Below are 14,267 nucleotides of genomic sequence, written 5' to 3' on the forward strand. Positions count from 1 at the left end.
TTAGCCTGGTCACAGCAGTCCCAGGCCCCAGAGGCTGAGCTTCCATAGAGGGGACAGGAAGAACTGGAGCCCAGTTCAACCCTCTGACCATCCTGGGCTCATCACCGCGAACCTCGGATGAGGCTCTTCTGCAAAGGGAGGCCCCCACAGTAGAAAGGGAAAGGAGGAGGGTAGTGTGGAGCCAGGGTTGGACGGGGGCTTGCAGGGCCTGGGTCTGCTCCACTCCTGGGACTGGGACTGGGGGTCACTCCGCTTTCACTCTCGTGGGTAACCAGGAGCCTCCCTGGAGGGCCCCAGGCTGCAGAAACTTCCTCCTCTCCTGCTGCAGAAAGCCATCCCCATCCCAACCCTTTGCTTGGAAGAGCCCACCTATTGGCCCCTGTGAGCTCGGGGAGTGGAAGGTTCTGGTTATGAAGATGGCCCAGGGGCCACAGACTAACTTCCTGCCCCTGCTGACCACAGCTGTGGCTGGGCCCCTGAGCAGCCTGGAGCTAGGAAGATGCAAGCCCACCCCCCAGTGGCCGTATGTTACAACTGCATCCCCACCCTGCCTGCCCCTCTCCTCCCAGACCTGGTCCAATGGACCCGGTGAGGCCAGCAGCCAGTCACCCCATCCTGAAGGCTTCCCTTGCCCAGGTGAAAGGGAAGGTGCAGGTTCTACACAAGCAAAAAAGCATCAGAGCAAAGCACCATACGTGCAGACTGACTTCCACCTTTTATTCTGGTGTCAGAAATGAAGACACATATTCAATGAGGTCAAAAAGCCACCCCAGCTCCCTCAGCCTGAGAATACCAGGCCTGGACAAGTCAGGGCCACCTGATGCCACGTTTCCACCTTAGTAAAAGTGACACTGGGCTCTAGGGGGGCTGTTAACTGCTACTATGCCTCAGTGACCTAAGTAGCTTTGAAGGCATGTACCCATTCCCCTGAGCAGGAGACTGAGCCGGAATCCTGGGGGAAAGGCAGGACTTTGGCTTTTCTATCAAGCTTCTCCAGTAAGATAGAATCTGTCTATACTGATGGCTGGGAGCCAGCGGGCAGAATCGTCAACTCACGGGGTCAGGGGCATGTTTAACTCATTTTTGGATCTCCTAGTACTGGCCTATATTGAGTGTCCAATGGTATCTGTGAAATGGACAGAAATCAAGGAATGCATAGAAATGATTCTTAGGGCCCCTCAACTTTGGAAAACTGTAACTATGGTCCCATCATACACAGGAATGCTGCACGCACACACACACACACACACACACACACACACACACACACACACACGGCTGTGGCCCCCACCCTGCAGGTGGCCCTGATGCCTGCCCCCCTTCTGCACACACTCATGCACACTTCCTTCATGATGGCCTGTACTTATTGCACACCCACCGGGTGCCCCAGGCCCTGACAGAGACCCTGTGTGGCCCCACCTTATGGAGCCCCAGGCCCAGGGCTGGTGACAAGCCTCGCCAGGAGGGAGGAGTGTGGCTCAGCAGGAAGGCGGGAGTGCCAGTGCGTCATGCAGGTGGCGGCAGGCAGCCTACTCACGCTTGGCTGGACAGAGACAATGGAGGCTGCCCCTCCAGCCAGCTCCTTCCCATAGCCTGAGCCCAAGTCCTCAAGTCTCCCGGAACCTCCCCTAGAGAACAGCCCCAGCTGGGGGGCAGCCAGGGCCGGCAAGGGGATTTCCCAGGGGAGGGTAGCAAGGCCCCAGGGCACTGGCTGGGCGCCGACGAGGGGTCCTGGCAGCCATCAGGAATGCAGCTTTTAGGGGTGCATAGGATCAGGTGCAGGGAGGAAGCTCCAAGATGGCCAAGGACCCCAGACTCCAGCCTCCCTCCCCCACCCCTCCTCAGCTGAGCCTCAAGGGGACTGTCACCACTCCCCCCTCTACTGAACCTGAAGAACCCTCTTCCCTGCGCTGGGGAAACAAAGTTCCCTTGTCCCTAGCACTCCAGGGCTCTTGGCAGAACTCTGAGGCCCTGCCCCACTCAGGTCATCAGAGGCTCCACTGGTCATCAAGTGGACAGGAAGCTCTCCTGTGTCCCCGTGTATGGGTGATCATAATGGGAAGAGGAGCCACAGGAGACAGAGGCCTCGCAGCTTCCCTGTGTGCTTGACACCTGTCCAGGTCCCTGCCAGGAGGGTGTCCCTGGGCGGGCAGGGCCTGAGTAACCTGAGTCATGAACTGTGAGCTGAAGTCTCCCAGAAGTCCTTGCTCTGTTCTTCTGGGGCCTCCCCTAGCAGGTCCCTGTCCTCAGGGCTGTGGCTCCCTGGCTGGATGGCCCCAAGCTCACTCCCAGAAACCCAGGCCCATGTGCCCAGGATACAAGGCGTCCTGGATTCTGGGGATGGAAGCGGGATAGGTCCCTGGGATTGAAGCCCAGGCCCCACCTGACCTTCCTCTTCCCTGGGAGTGGTCAGGAGCAGCCACAGCCAAGGGTCTGTGGGGTCGTGAGCAGGCAGGCAGCGTCAGGGAAGGACCACAGGGAAGAGAGCTTGGTCCTCCAGCAGAGGGTGGGGCAGGCCCATCCCTCACCAAGAACCCAGAGAAATAAAGGTCCTCCATGGATTCATTTCAGGTCCACCTGGATCAGGGCCAGTGTCAGAAGTGGCATCAACTTCATAGCTGATTGCGGGTCTGCTTGAGGATGATCTTCCGGTAGGTTCTGCGCTCTGAGATGTTGCGCTTCACCTTAGCTGTGTTGGGGGCCTCATCCTGGTGCAGAGACGGGCTGGAGTGGGATTTCTTTAGGCTGGGCTTTGGCTCCCGCAGGCCTGCAGCTTCCCTCCCCAGCCGCTCTTCCCACAGGGCCAGGTCCCCGGAGGGACAGCGCAGCCGTGCCACCAGCAGCTGCACATATGTCTCGTAGCGGGTTTTCTGCAACACAGAGGCACTGTGTCTTAGGCTGGGGGAGGCTGGATTCATAAGGGGCAACTCATGCTTGGGTGCACGAAGTAATGGTGACAGAGACCTCTGCAGAAAGAAGACAGCACCAACTGCCTCTGACCTCAGCCAGTCCTGTTACAACCACCGGGGTCGTAGGGCTGAGACTGCTGTCCCCAGACCATGTTGAGCTCCGTGTCCCACTGTGCCCAGGGTCCGTTAGCATACACGCACACTCACATCTGGATGGAGCCCTCATAGCATCTGAACAGTGTTGTAGCAGCTGGCATCTGTGAGCTTGATGCCATCTACCCTGCCCTCGTCTGCTTCACAGGCAGTAACCAGCACCCTTGGGCTCCCATTCCCGGCTTGCAAGGCCCTTTCCTACCCTCCATCCCACGGGCTCCTCAGCCGTGCCCTGGGAGGTTGGACGGTGTTTCTGGTTTAGAAAAGGAGTACCTAAGGCCAAATGAGGGCTGACTGTCCCAGCAGGGCAGTGGTGGGAGAGGCTGGGTCCTTTCAGCCACACCCTGAGGCCTCTGGGAAATGGGGAGCTCACAGCCAGGGGGTGACATAAGTCAAAGGGCTGACAGGGACCTTGAAAACAGACCAGGGAGGGAGCAGGCTGCATGGGTTCCTGCCAGGCCCAGACAGGACTTCCTTATCGCTCACACTGCGCCTGGCTTTCCCTGGCTGCCCACAACCTCAGCAGGACCGCCAGGACCTTGGACAAGGACACTCAGCATCAGGATCCCAGAATGTGCACTGATGTGAGGCCAAAGAAGAACTGGGGTGTGTGGGGGGGGTCAGACTGGGTGCAAATACATCCTGGAATCCGTCACAGGGCTGAGGAAGACCTTGCCTGAGCTAGGACCGTATGGGGGTGACTGGAGCGACAGGTGAACTTACTAGTTGCGCAGACTGTTAGCTCCCTATGCCTCCGTCTCCTGGTCTATAAAACGAGGATGCGAGTACCCAGCCCAGAGGCGATAGATAATCACAAGAAGTAATTCGTGAGAGAAATACAAGTCCACATACACTACCTGTTATTATTAGGTAGGTACTGGGGGAATAATTCTGCTATAATAAAATTTGTCTTTCAACTTGGAAAAAAGCCAAATAAGCCCAGGAAGGAAAAAAATATATATATAAAGAGACCTCCATCAGTTTTCAGATGGCATTGCTATGCACCTCCAGGACGAGAAGTGAAGGGCCTGAGTGCACACAGATATACATTGTACATTTGTTCACATCTGTGTGCGCATCAGCACACCGGGGCCTCCAAGCTGCTGGAGCGATGGCTGCAGGGACAGAGGCAGCCAGGAGGGGGCGGCAGAGCCTCACCTCATACTCCAGGTACTCCTTCCGCAGGCGGTACTCTTCCAGCTCCTGGCTCCGGCCCGCCGCTCAGGTAAGTTCCTCTGCAGATCTAGCAGGTCGTCAGAAGCCGCGTCCAGGCAGTTCTCGTGGGATCTATGCTGCTCCCCCTAGGAGGGAAGGCGGTGTGGAAGTCATACGTGGTAGTGGGCTCTCACCACCGGTGGCACAGGTGTGCAGCCCCACCCGCCCTCTGCACCCCAGCGGGTAGGGAGCCCACCAGGGAGCTCTGAGCAGGGCCCACAGGCAGGATGGGTCTCACAAATCGGCGCTGGGAGCCCACTGCAGCGGGGAAGGGCGGCGCTGAGTGGGTGGCCACAGCCAGGTTGATGCGCGAGATCCAGGAGGTCATCTCCTTGGCAGTGCTGCAGGAGAGAAGCTCGTGGTCCCAGGGTCCGCCCTGTCACCTGCTCCCCATCCCACACCTTCCGTGATCTACACAGCCTTCCATCCACTCAGGACTACCTACCCAAACCAGCAGCCCTTCCCTACTGGGCAGTTGCCCTCTGCCTGAGGTTTTTAATTATCAAAGAGGAAACTCCAGAGCTGCCTGGAGCTGCCTGTAATCCCAGATGCTTGGGAGGCTGAGGCAGGAGGACCAATCCTTGGAGGCCAGCCACAGCAACTTAGTGATCCTGTCTCAAAATAAGTTACAAGGGAGTTACAAGCACTGGTATGGTGCTTGCCTAGCATGCCCAAACCCTGGGTTCAATCCCCAGAAAGGCAGGAGGATCCAACAGATGGTATTTTAAATGTCAAAAATTGAGTGACCTCCTGGAATCCTATACCCAACACTGGGAGGCTTGACCCGGAATTAGAAGGAAACCGTGGATGCCTCCAGGAAGTTGGCCACGCCTGGCTTCATCTCTGGGGCCACAGCACTCTAAAGTTTCCTGGCCAGCAGGGTTGGGCCAGCAGGCCTCAGAGGGATCAGGTGGACAGGAGAGAGGAGAATTGGGGGCCCTGAGGCCTGGCCACTTTCCTCCCACCCTAGGGACTCACGGTGCCTGGAAGAGGAAGAGGCGCCAGTCAGCCGTGGAAGACGTGGGGCCGCTTGGTGTAATGGGTGGCGGGCGAGGCCAGTGAGTGGTGCACCCCCACGGGCTCATCCACCATGTGCCCCACCAAGCTGTCTCCTTCCAGGCAGTGGTCCTCTCCCTGCCAGCAGGCACAGGACTCAGAGAAGGGTTTAGTCTCAGCTGCCCCCTCCAACAGCTGACCACTCCGTACATCCCCACCCCATCTGCCCATCAGGGTGCCGCCTCTTTCCTACCTTCAGGAAGTAGAGGACCATTCCCTGCAGCAGAGTGTGGAACATCTTCCAGCCTCGCTTGCCCCACGGCGCTGTCCCAGACCAGACACAAAGGCAAGTGGCACACCTGCAGCCAGACACAGTGTGGGCAGGTCACCCTGCCCTCACCCTGCGTCCCTCCCCACCAGGATGCACATAAGCGCACAGAGAGCCATCACCAGGAAACTCAACGGCACCTCCTGGGTCTCCAGCCCAGTCCTGCTCCACACAGCACCAGAGAACTACTTGCATACAAATGTGGGTATTTATTTAGACCCTCTCTCGCCCCCCACATCCCCCGAACCCCAGGCACAAACACAGCCATGCCCAAACAGTTCCACTCAGATACCTTCCTGCAAGACACCCAAGCTCCCGGGTCCTGCGTGATGAGGAGCCACCTCCCTGGGGCCCTGCTCAGGCTGCTTCTGAATGTCACACCCACTCCATCTGTGATTTCCAGAGGAGTCTATGGCGATGGCCGGGCTGCTGCCTTGGGCTGCTTGGGGCTCCATAAGCCTTGCCCCAGTGCGTCCTCCAGGTAGAGTGACTCTGCCTGCTCCGTCTTCTGTGGGTGCCTCCCCTGACCAACTGCAGAACTCCAGCACCTCTTGCCCCCCAGGTTCCACTCAGGTCCACCAGTCACCTGCCCATTCCCCACATGCAGTCCCCAGAACAAAACGAAACCCTTTGTTCCTCCATCTCCGAGCTCAGTCCAGCCCTCCCACCTTCACCCAGCTCGCTGAATCTCTTGCCTGATCTCTCCCTTACCGCAGGGCCAGGGCCCAGGAATAATTGGACGCCCCCTTTCCCCTTCCCCAGCATCCAGGTCATGGTCATGTTCAGGAGGAAGCAGCACTCGCTGCCTGTCCTCAGCAGGGCATCTCACACCGCACACACAGAGTGGCCCCTGGGCAGTGCTTCCCCTCCAGCCCTGCTCCTGGGCAGGAGACACTCACTCTTCTTGCCATCCGCATCCTGATGCATCTTCCGAGCCAGGATGCCCTGCTTGTAGGTGGGCGCCAGGGGATCCTGAGCCAGCTGGAGGAAGGGGCTGCCCGTCTTGCCAGGCGGGGATGGCAGGGCCTTCTCAGGTCTGGCTGTGTCTTCCTCATCCCTGGATGTCAGAGAACCAGGCTGGGAGTGCTGAGTGGGCAAAGACCACCAGGAAGTTCCCACTGCCCCCCGGGGCCTCAGCACACTCTCTTTGGTTGGGGAGGTACATGGGATCCCCGTTCACAGCCAACCGTCAATTCCTGGGAATAGCCCCGTGGCCAGCCCTGACTACCTTGGGTTTCTCTGAGATCTGCTGGCCAGCACTCTGCCTTTGGCTCCATCCCACAAAGAGGGAGCATGCTCCCAAGACTCGGCTGACAGAAGAAGGACAGGCCCAAAGGCAGGATCAAGGGCCAAGGAGGGAAGTGGAAGGGGACTCTCACTTACACAGCCCACTTGAGCTTCTCACTTCAGATAGACCAGTAGAGAGCCTGGAATAGAAGCACACGGTGGGCAGAGGGACTTCAGGGCTAGGCTACCTAAACTCACCCCTCAGGCACACCGCTAAGGGCTGCCTGTCCTGGCACCCCCATCACAGCTATCCTTCTCCTTTGACTGGGCAAGCACCTATCCACCTGTCCATCTATCCATCCACCCACCCACCTGTCCATCCATCCATCCATCCAACTGTCCATTTGTCCATGCAACAAATTATTCCTGGAGCATTTCCCAGGTGCCAGGCCCTCGGATGTAAACTGGAGACACAGAGATGATCAAGGCAGCAAGTCCCTGCTCTGCCCAAACTTGGAAAGGCCTGAACTAGTTTTCTTGAAGGGGACATGCATTGTGTACCAGCCAGCATGGGGGGATCAGACAGAGAGGGAATCAGACTAAGCAATCCCCACAATAAAGGTCTGGTCAAGGAAGGAACTCGTGAATGATGTGCTAGAATTCTGAAACAACATAGTGAGTATAGTCCTGACAGAGGTGCATCTCACTAGCTTAGTGCCCTCCAAACGCCTGGCAAGGTGTGCAGCATACAGTAAGCACTCAATAAATGTTCACTAGATGAAAGAACCAGAGATCTGCTTGGGAAGCAGGTGCTGCACCTGGCGAAGGTGATCTCATCTTGAGGAGGACACTGTGAGGTGGGGATCTTGAGTGGCCCAGGGGTATGTTGTCCCACTCCCAAACCTGAGTTCGAGACATTTGCTACATGAAACTTTGCTTGTCATCTACTCAGAGTGCTTCTCAGACTTCAAAGGGACAAAAATCACCTAGACAGACACTTAGTGGAGCATCTGCAGGGCTCCAACCCCAGAGCGTGGCTCAGTAGGTCCAGGGCTGAGATCTGCACAGTTAACCAATTCTGAGATGTCCCTGATGCTGCCACCAAGCCAAAATACATCCTCCTGGCATTTCAGCAGAGCCAGGCTGAGCTCTCTACGTCCCCCTGGGGACAAGGGACCAAGGACCAGGCTCCACGGGGAGCCTGGAGGGGGAGACTGAAGGGGGGAGCCTGGATGGGGGGCCTGGAGGGGGGCGCCCAGCCACACCTTCAGCAGCTCCTTGGGGAAGTTGCCGCCATCCTGCAGGCCGTGCAGGTTGGTGACGAAGTCCTGGCAGCTCATGCTCTTCCCAATGTTCTGTGGCGTGGAGAGAAGAGGGACAGCTTGAGCACCCCACCCCGACTGAACACACCCCCGTCGGTCCCTCCGGGGGATCCTCCAGTGCCCCAGGACCCTGTGCCCCGGGCCCTCAGCTCCCCGCCTCTCACCTGCCCATGCAGGTCCGTGTTCAGGAGCATGATGGCACAGGTCAAGGTGTGCACAGAGTCTGCCCCAGGAAGAGAGAAGGGGAAGCCACGGAAATTCTGCCTGCCACGTCCTCTGCCCACAGGGTGGGATGCAACCTCGCCCCACACCCCTGCCCCGCTTCTCGGCAGCCCCCACACGCCCCCAGCAGCCCCCACCCATGGAATGCCCCAGCAGATACAGGGACACTGCCCCCAGCCCTGCCCCACCCGCAGCCGCCCACCCTACCTACTGAGGGGAAGGCCCCAGGGTTGCAGTGGTGGAAGTGCTGGGAGAACTGGTAGAGCACCCGCTCCTGCTCCTGGGTCTCCCCGCTGAGCACCAGGGCCTGGAGGAAGCCCCTGCAGGAGGCCGTGGTCAAGGAGAGGCAAGTGGGTGGCCATATTCCCAGGGCAGGGAGCCAACCCCATCCCGCGTCCCACGACTGCCCCCTCCACAGCCTCCCCAGGGAGGGCCCGCAGGTGGTACCGGAGGGCTCGGTCCAGGCTCTGGCCTCCAAACTGGAAGAAAGACAGGTACTCCTCGGCCACCGCCCTGCTGAAGTCATCACTGCAGAGGGACAGCTGCCTGAGAGCTGGACTGGGGCAGGCTAGGCCAGGCCACGGCATGGGCCAGACACGGACCCCAGATCCCAAGATGGCAAGGGACGGTCAGGGTCTGGCCTACCCCTGGCACCCACCCAGTGTTGTGTGGAGGGGCCTGTGGGTTCTGGGGTGGGCCAGGGGGCTGGGCCGGGGCTCTAAGAAACATGGAGGGTGTGCAGCAGAGATGGTCCAGCTAAGACCAGAGAAAGCAGCAGGGGGCCAGAGTACTGGGGAAAGGCCGAGGACGAAGTGCATGCCGAGGAGGGCGGAACACTGGGAGGAGAGGCAGTAGTGGGCTTGGGGGTGGTGAGGAGGGGGTCACAGGATAGGGAAGGAGGGGGACAGCCCATGCAGGGAGCCCGTGGGCAGCTGCCCGCTGTCCTGCCTCCCCTCCGGCCTTGCCCAGGCCCAATGCCCTTACTTCTTCTGCAGGTGGACGGCCACTTCAGACTTCCGGAAGCCCTCCAGGTGATAGAGGCTTGAGGCCAAGTTCCACGCCGTCTTGTCAGTAGTCCGGAGGCCATTAGCCAGTTTGTCCCCAGCCAGTGTTTTCTGATCTTCCTCTGGGGATTGTGCTTGGGGCGCAGAGCTCTCCGCATGCCTGGAAGAGTCCATCAGTGTCCTCAGACTCACACCTGGATGGCCTGCAGGCATTCCGGGTCAGGGGTCCATGCAGGCCAGCCATGGAAGGGGGTGCCAAGAGCTCGGGGTTGGAGCTGGGCCTAGACCCTCACCCAGGGGAGACGGAGTCTCAGACTGCCTCACAGGAGAGCTGGGAGCCCCACACTTCCTCCCAGGGAGGATCTAAGCTTTCTCACCTAGAGCTCAGGCGCAGCCCTTCCAGGCCCCCAAGGGTTCTGTCAACCAAGGCGAGTGGAGCGTTTCTCTCCCCTGAGCCCAGCCCTGTCCCCACTCCCACCCCCAGCCAAGAAAGGCGAAGGCCGGCCTTAGAACAGGGAGCTAGACTGGCTTTGGATGGTGACAGGGGAGTCAAAGAGGGGGTTCCAGCCTGCCCTCCTGTGCCTGGCACTGCTCACCACCAGGAGCCTGGCGGGTGAGCTAAGCCGAGTGATGCTTCACCCCAGGGTCAGGAGCACGGAGCTCCACACCGAGGCTCTGAGAAGTCACTCAGCCCCATCTCTACCTGACTCTGCTGTGCTCCCTGCAAAGGTACCACCAGGTGTGGGCGTCCTAGTCATTCACATATTCATGAGCAAGCCCGCTCAGCCCGAGGGCTGATTACACCCCCCCGAGGGCCCTCTCCACCTCTCATGAACAGGTCCACTCTTGGCTGATAACTGCTCTGCTTCCTGAGTCTCCTAAACATCCCAAAATGTAGGATCAACAGAACAGACACTGAAGAGCAAAAGGCAGATCTCGCCAAAACCTGTAGGATTTCAGGAAGTCCGTCCAAAGTGACCCTGGAAAACTCCAGGAATCCCATGGAAAGCCACTGACAGATGGGCACTGAAGAGGAGGAAATAGAAATAATGACACAATTGGCCAAGTAAAGAGAACTACATGGATAATAAGCTGTAAAGAGCCAGGTGCCATGCACATGCCTGTGATCTCTCAGGAGGCTAAGGCAGGAGGATCACAAATTTGAGCCCTTGAGCAACTTGGCAAGACTCTGTCTCAAAATAAGAAATAAAATGTGAGGATGTGGCTCAGTGGCTAAGATGGAACCCCTGAGTTCCATCTCTGGTACCAAAAAAAAGAAACAAAGATCTTCAGGATCTCACTATGAAAGGTGGCATAAATGAAAGAGGCCACCAAAGCTGTGTCAAGAAAATTGAACTTCCTACAGTGTGTTAAATGTAAGACTAAATAAACTTACTTATATGTTTAGCCAGGATAAAGCCCAATTAACCCTTTTCACCATTTATTTACTATGAAACTAGTGTTGTCACTTCAGGTGGAGTTACTTTTGCTTTGGGTTGGATTAACTAGTCTTTGGTATCTGCAGCCTCCCTTTTTGGAGGCTGAGATTTCTCTGGTTACCTGGCCTCTGGACAGCCCCATGGCAGGGAAGTTTCCAGAAGCATAAGGAAAGTGGTTCTGTGGTTTCTGGCACTGATTGACATTTGTCATCGTCACCCAAACACCCGAGATGGGAATAGGGCTGGCCTGTCGCAAGCCACCCATGGGCTGTGTGTGAGCTATGTGCATTTGAGCATCTGAGGGGACTAGGCTGGCGTTACAAGATTTTGGGGCTGTGTGACATCTGTGTCATTTCCTCTGGCTCTGCCTGTGGTCCCACACAGCACCTGCGATGGGCGTGACTTGCCGAGATGTCAATCAATCTGCTGACCACAGACATCACCAGGCGAGACTCCACCCTTCAAAACCCAACCCCTGGCCTTATTTGGGTGGAACTTTCTATTGAATGTCTTTTCCGCAATAAATAGAGGGGTTTGGGGTGCACACTCTCTCTGTCTTTCCTTCCCTGATCCCCTCAGCATGGAGCTGAGGTCTCAGAGCCATCCCTAAGCCCCCAAAAAGGTATTTCTGTGTTTGTGTGTTTTTCTTAGTTGTCAGCCTGGCCAGCTGGTGACACTAACCCCCCATATCTGCACCATCTGGTCCAATATGCCCCTGTTAGCAAAGCAGAGACAAAGCCCCTGCTCCCCTGCTGAGTTCCAGGGGCCAGGAGTCTTGACGCAGCATGGGGGCTGGTAGACAACGAGGTCCGAGTCACAGGTGGCCTGCTCCCACCTCTGACCACAGTCCTGAGGTGACCCCTACCTGCCATGGGCCCCAAGAGCCAGTCACTCAGTCCCCACCAGAGCCCCCCTCCCTCCGAGATCAAAGCCAGCACCCTGGGCCTAGGCTGTCAGGTGATTTTCCCCCAAGCACTCCCTCAAGGCCAGGGCCATCTCTAATCCCCACGTCACTGGACTGCTCTCCCCCAAGGCGGCCAGGGCCCGGTCAGCTCCCCACAATGCCTCCCTGCCTTCTTTCTCACCTGGGGTCCAGCTGTGGACACTCCCCAGAGCCAGGCCTCTCCACCCTTCCACCTCCACCTGGGACCATCCTCCCATTTGTTTCTTGAGCTTCCAGACCCTCTGGTCCCTGTCAGCTCTCTCCCGAGGCCGTTCAGACAGCCCAGCTGTGAGGCTGTCAGAAGGACTCAGGGCCCGACAGCTTTACCCTCCGTCCAGAGGAGGGCTGGGGGCTTGTGGATTCCTTTTCTTTTCTTTCTTTCATTCTTTTTCCTGGTTCTAGGGTTGAGCACACGCTTTCGCACATGCGAGGTAAGAGCTCTTACAACTGAGCTACTTATCTACTTTGAGACTCACTAAATTGCCTCGGCTGGCCTTGAACTTGCACTCTGCCCGCCTCAGCCCCCCCACAGCAGCTGGGATCACATGGCCAGCTCCACGCTGGGTACTCTGAAGGCCACCGTCACCAGGAGCCAGGGCGCCAATCAGACTCACCCCTCGGCAGATGTGGAGTCCTCGCCGGGCTCAGCACCTGCAGCCTCCGGAGTCCTGGCTGGGCCCTGGCTGTCTGCCTCCTGTCCTGGGTGTGGAGCTTTCCCCTCCGCCTCTTTCTTCAGGGAGCTTGGCTCTGCCCCATCCGACTCCAGAAGAGAAGGGTGTGGCGCGTCTGGTGACCACTTGGGGAAAGTGCCAGGGCTGTGGTGCTGGGGTGGGGGGCTGCTCTCCGGGGAGGTGGAGGGGCTGCGCCTGGGGCCGAGGCCTCTGTGCTCAGACTCTGGGCTCCCCCAGGGCCCAGGGGCCAGGATGCAGGGGACAGGCTCCTGGGGACGCCCGGCCTCCCTTCCACCTGAGGGAGAGTGTGGAATGAGCATGACGACCCCAAGAACCACCCCCACTTCCCACCACCACACCCCTGTGTGGGGTCTCACCTCTGTCCTGCGAGATAAGAGGCTCCTGGGGCCAAGAAGGATCCTCTTCTGTCTGGCAGGCCTCAGGGGTGGGTGGCTCCTGTGGAGATTTACAGAATCCCATCAGCCCCGGGAACAAGCAAGTGGGAAGGGGAGAGAAGAACACAGGGCACCTGGAATCCCCTCCCTCCTCGCCAGCCCCCACCGGGAAGACACAGGCACCAATCTGGGTCCTCAGTTCTCAAGAGAATCCTGGATGGGAGAAGACCCACATCCTAGGAGAGGAAAAATCAGCAGGTTCTCGTTCCTCCTTCACAGATGGAGAAGGTGAGGCCCAGAGAGGGGAATTGACTTGCCGAAGGCTGCACAGGATGTGTGGCAGGGCCGAGGTCAGCTCCATGGTGTGCAGTCTCCCAGGCCAGTGCCCTATCTTCAGATGGTACTGCAGGTGTGGCCAGAGGGGGCTGGTTCTCCAGAGAAGTCTAAGAGGAGGAGGGCGCAGAGAAGAGGTTTGACCAGAAGGAAATGATTCCCAGGATCTTTGCATATTGCACCAGTCTCCTCACCTCACCAGACGCCTGCTCAGGCAGTACCTGCCCTCGAGGGGCGTGGGTCCAGGGAGGGTGCTGGCCCCGGGCACAGGCCTGGACGGCAGGCTCAGCCAGCGGGAAGGCAAGCCCCAGCTCCTCCCAGGCTTCCCTCTGAGGTTCTGAGACAGTGCCCCTCACAGGGCCCCGCCGGCCCGGCTCCTCGCACTCCGTGTTCTCTGCAGAGATGAGAGGGCCATAGCCCCTCCGCCAACTTGAGCCTCCTTATCTCTGAAGGGAGGCCTCCCTGGGAAAACTGTTCCCTACTGTCTCATGCCCAGGGCTGGGTGATATCACAGGCCCCCTGCCATGGTCATCTGAGGCCGATCTATTGACCACGGATGGGGGACAGTGGAAGATGGGGAGCTACAAGTAACAGAACCGCAGAATCCCTAGAGATCCTTTTTGTTGGGGCAGAGACCGTCCCTGCTGGCATTTGGGACAGTCTCAGAGGAGGGAGGGGAAGACTGGGAATCCTCCTGGGACACCCTGCAACGGAGGAGCTGCCTGTTCTTCACATGTCTCTAGACACAGCCCCTCAGAGACGGGGACTTCTGTGGACCTCACGACCATGGCATGGGTGATGACGACCTTCCCAGGGTTCTGAAGGCCACACTGGTCCTGCTGGTCAGCAGTGTACCTCAGACCACCAGCGGGCCCTGCATTGAAGAGTGTGCTGGGCCTGGTGGCCCCAGGAAGGCCCTCCCCTGGAATATCCCCAGGGCAGCCCTGGGAGTGAACTCACCTCGCCCTCCTGTGTGGCAGGGGCTGTGGGAGCCCCGTGGGTGGCCCAGCAGGAGGTGTGTAGCTTGTAGGAGGGCACAGGGAACGGAGGGATGGCACACCCGCTGGACTCCGCGGTGCTGTCCCTCAGATCTGGCTCACTGCCCAGCTC

The 14,267-nt window shown here is 58.5% G+C and overlaps 1 protein-coding gene across 1 annotated transcript; it reads right to left on the minus strand.

Moving 5' to 3' along the window:
- Nucleotides 1-2,612: 2,612 nt before the first annotated feature.
- LOC144251926 (PH and SEC7 domain-containing protein 4-like) lies at nucleotides 2,613-14,261 on the minus strand (the record flags this gene model as incomplete). Its single annotated transcript, XM_077794566.1, is given in 20 exon segments — nucleotides 2,613-2,870; nucleotides 4,221-4,279; nucleotides 4,282-4,363; nucleotides 4,474-4,618; nucleotides 5,256-5,291; nucleotides 5,293-5,411; nucleotides 5,527-5,597; nucleotides 6,501-6,658; nucleotides 6,985-7,028; nucleotides 8,094-8,183; nucleotides 8,315-8,373; nucleotides 8,580-8,692; nucleotides 8,820-8,900; nucleotides 9,357-9,563; nucleotides 12,373-12,724; nucleotides 12,807-12,885; nucleotides 13,142-13,267; nucleotides 13,352-13,551; nucleotides 13,861-13,993; nucleotides 14,118-14,261. Coding segments are annotated over 20 exon segments (2,556 nt in total), but the record flags the coding sequence as incomplete, so codon positions are not given.
- Nucleotides 14,262-14,267: the final 6 nt, after the last annotated feature.

This window comes from Urocitellus parryii, unplaced genomic scaffold (assembly GCF_045843805.1).
Source record: "Urocitellus parryii isolate mUroPar1 unplaced genomic scaffold, mUroPar1.hap1 Scaffold_303, whole genome shotgun sequence".
Taxonomy (NCBI): Eukaryota; Metazoa; Chordata; class Mammalia; order Rodentia; family Sciuridae; genus Urocitellus; species Urocitellus parryii.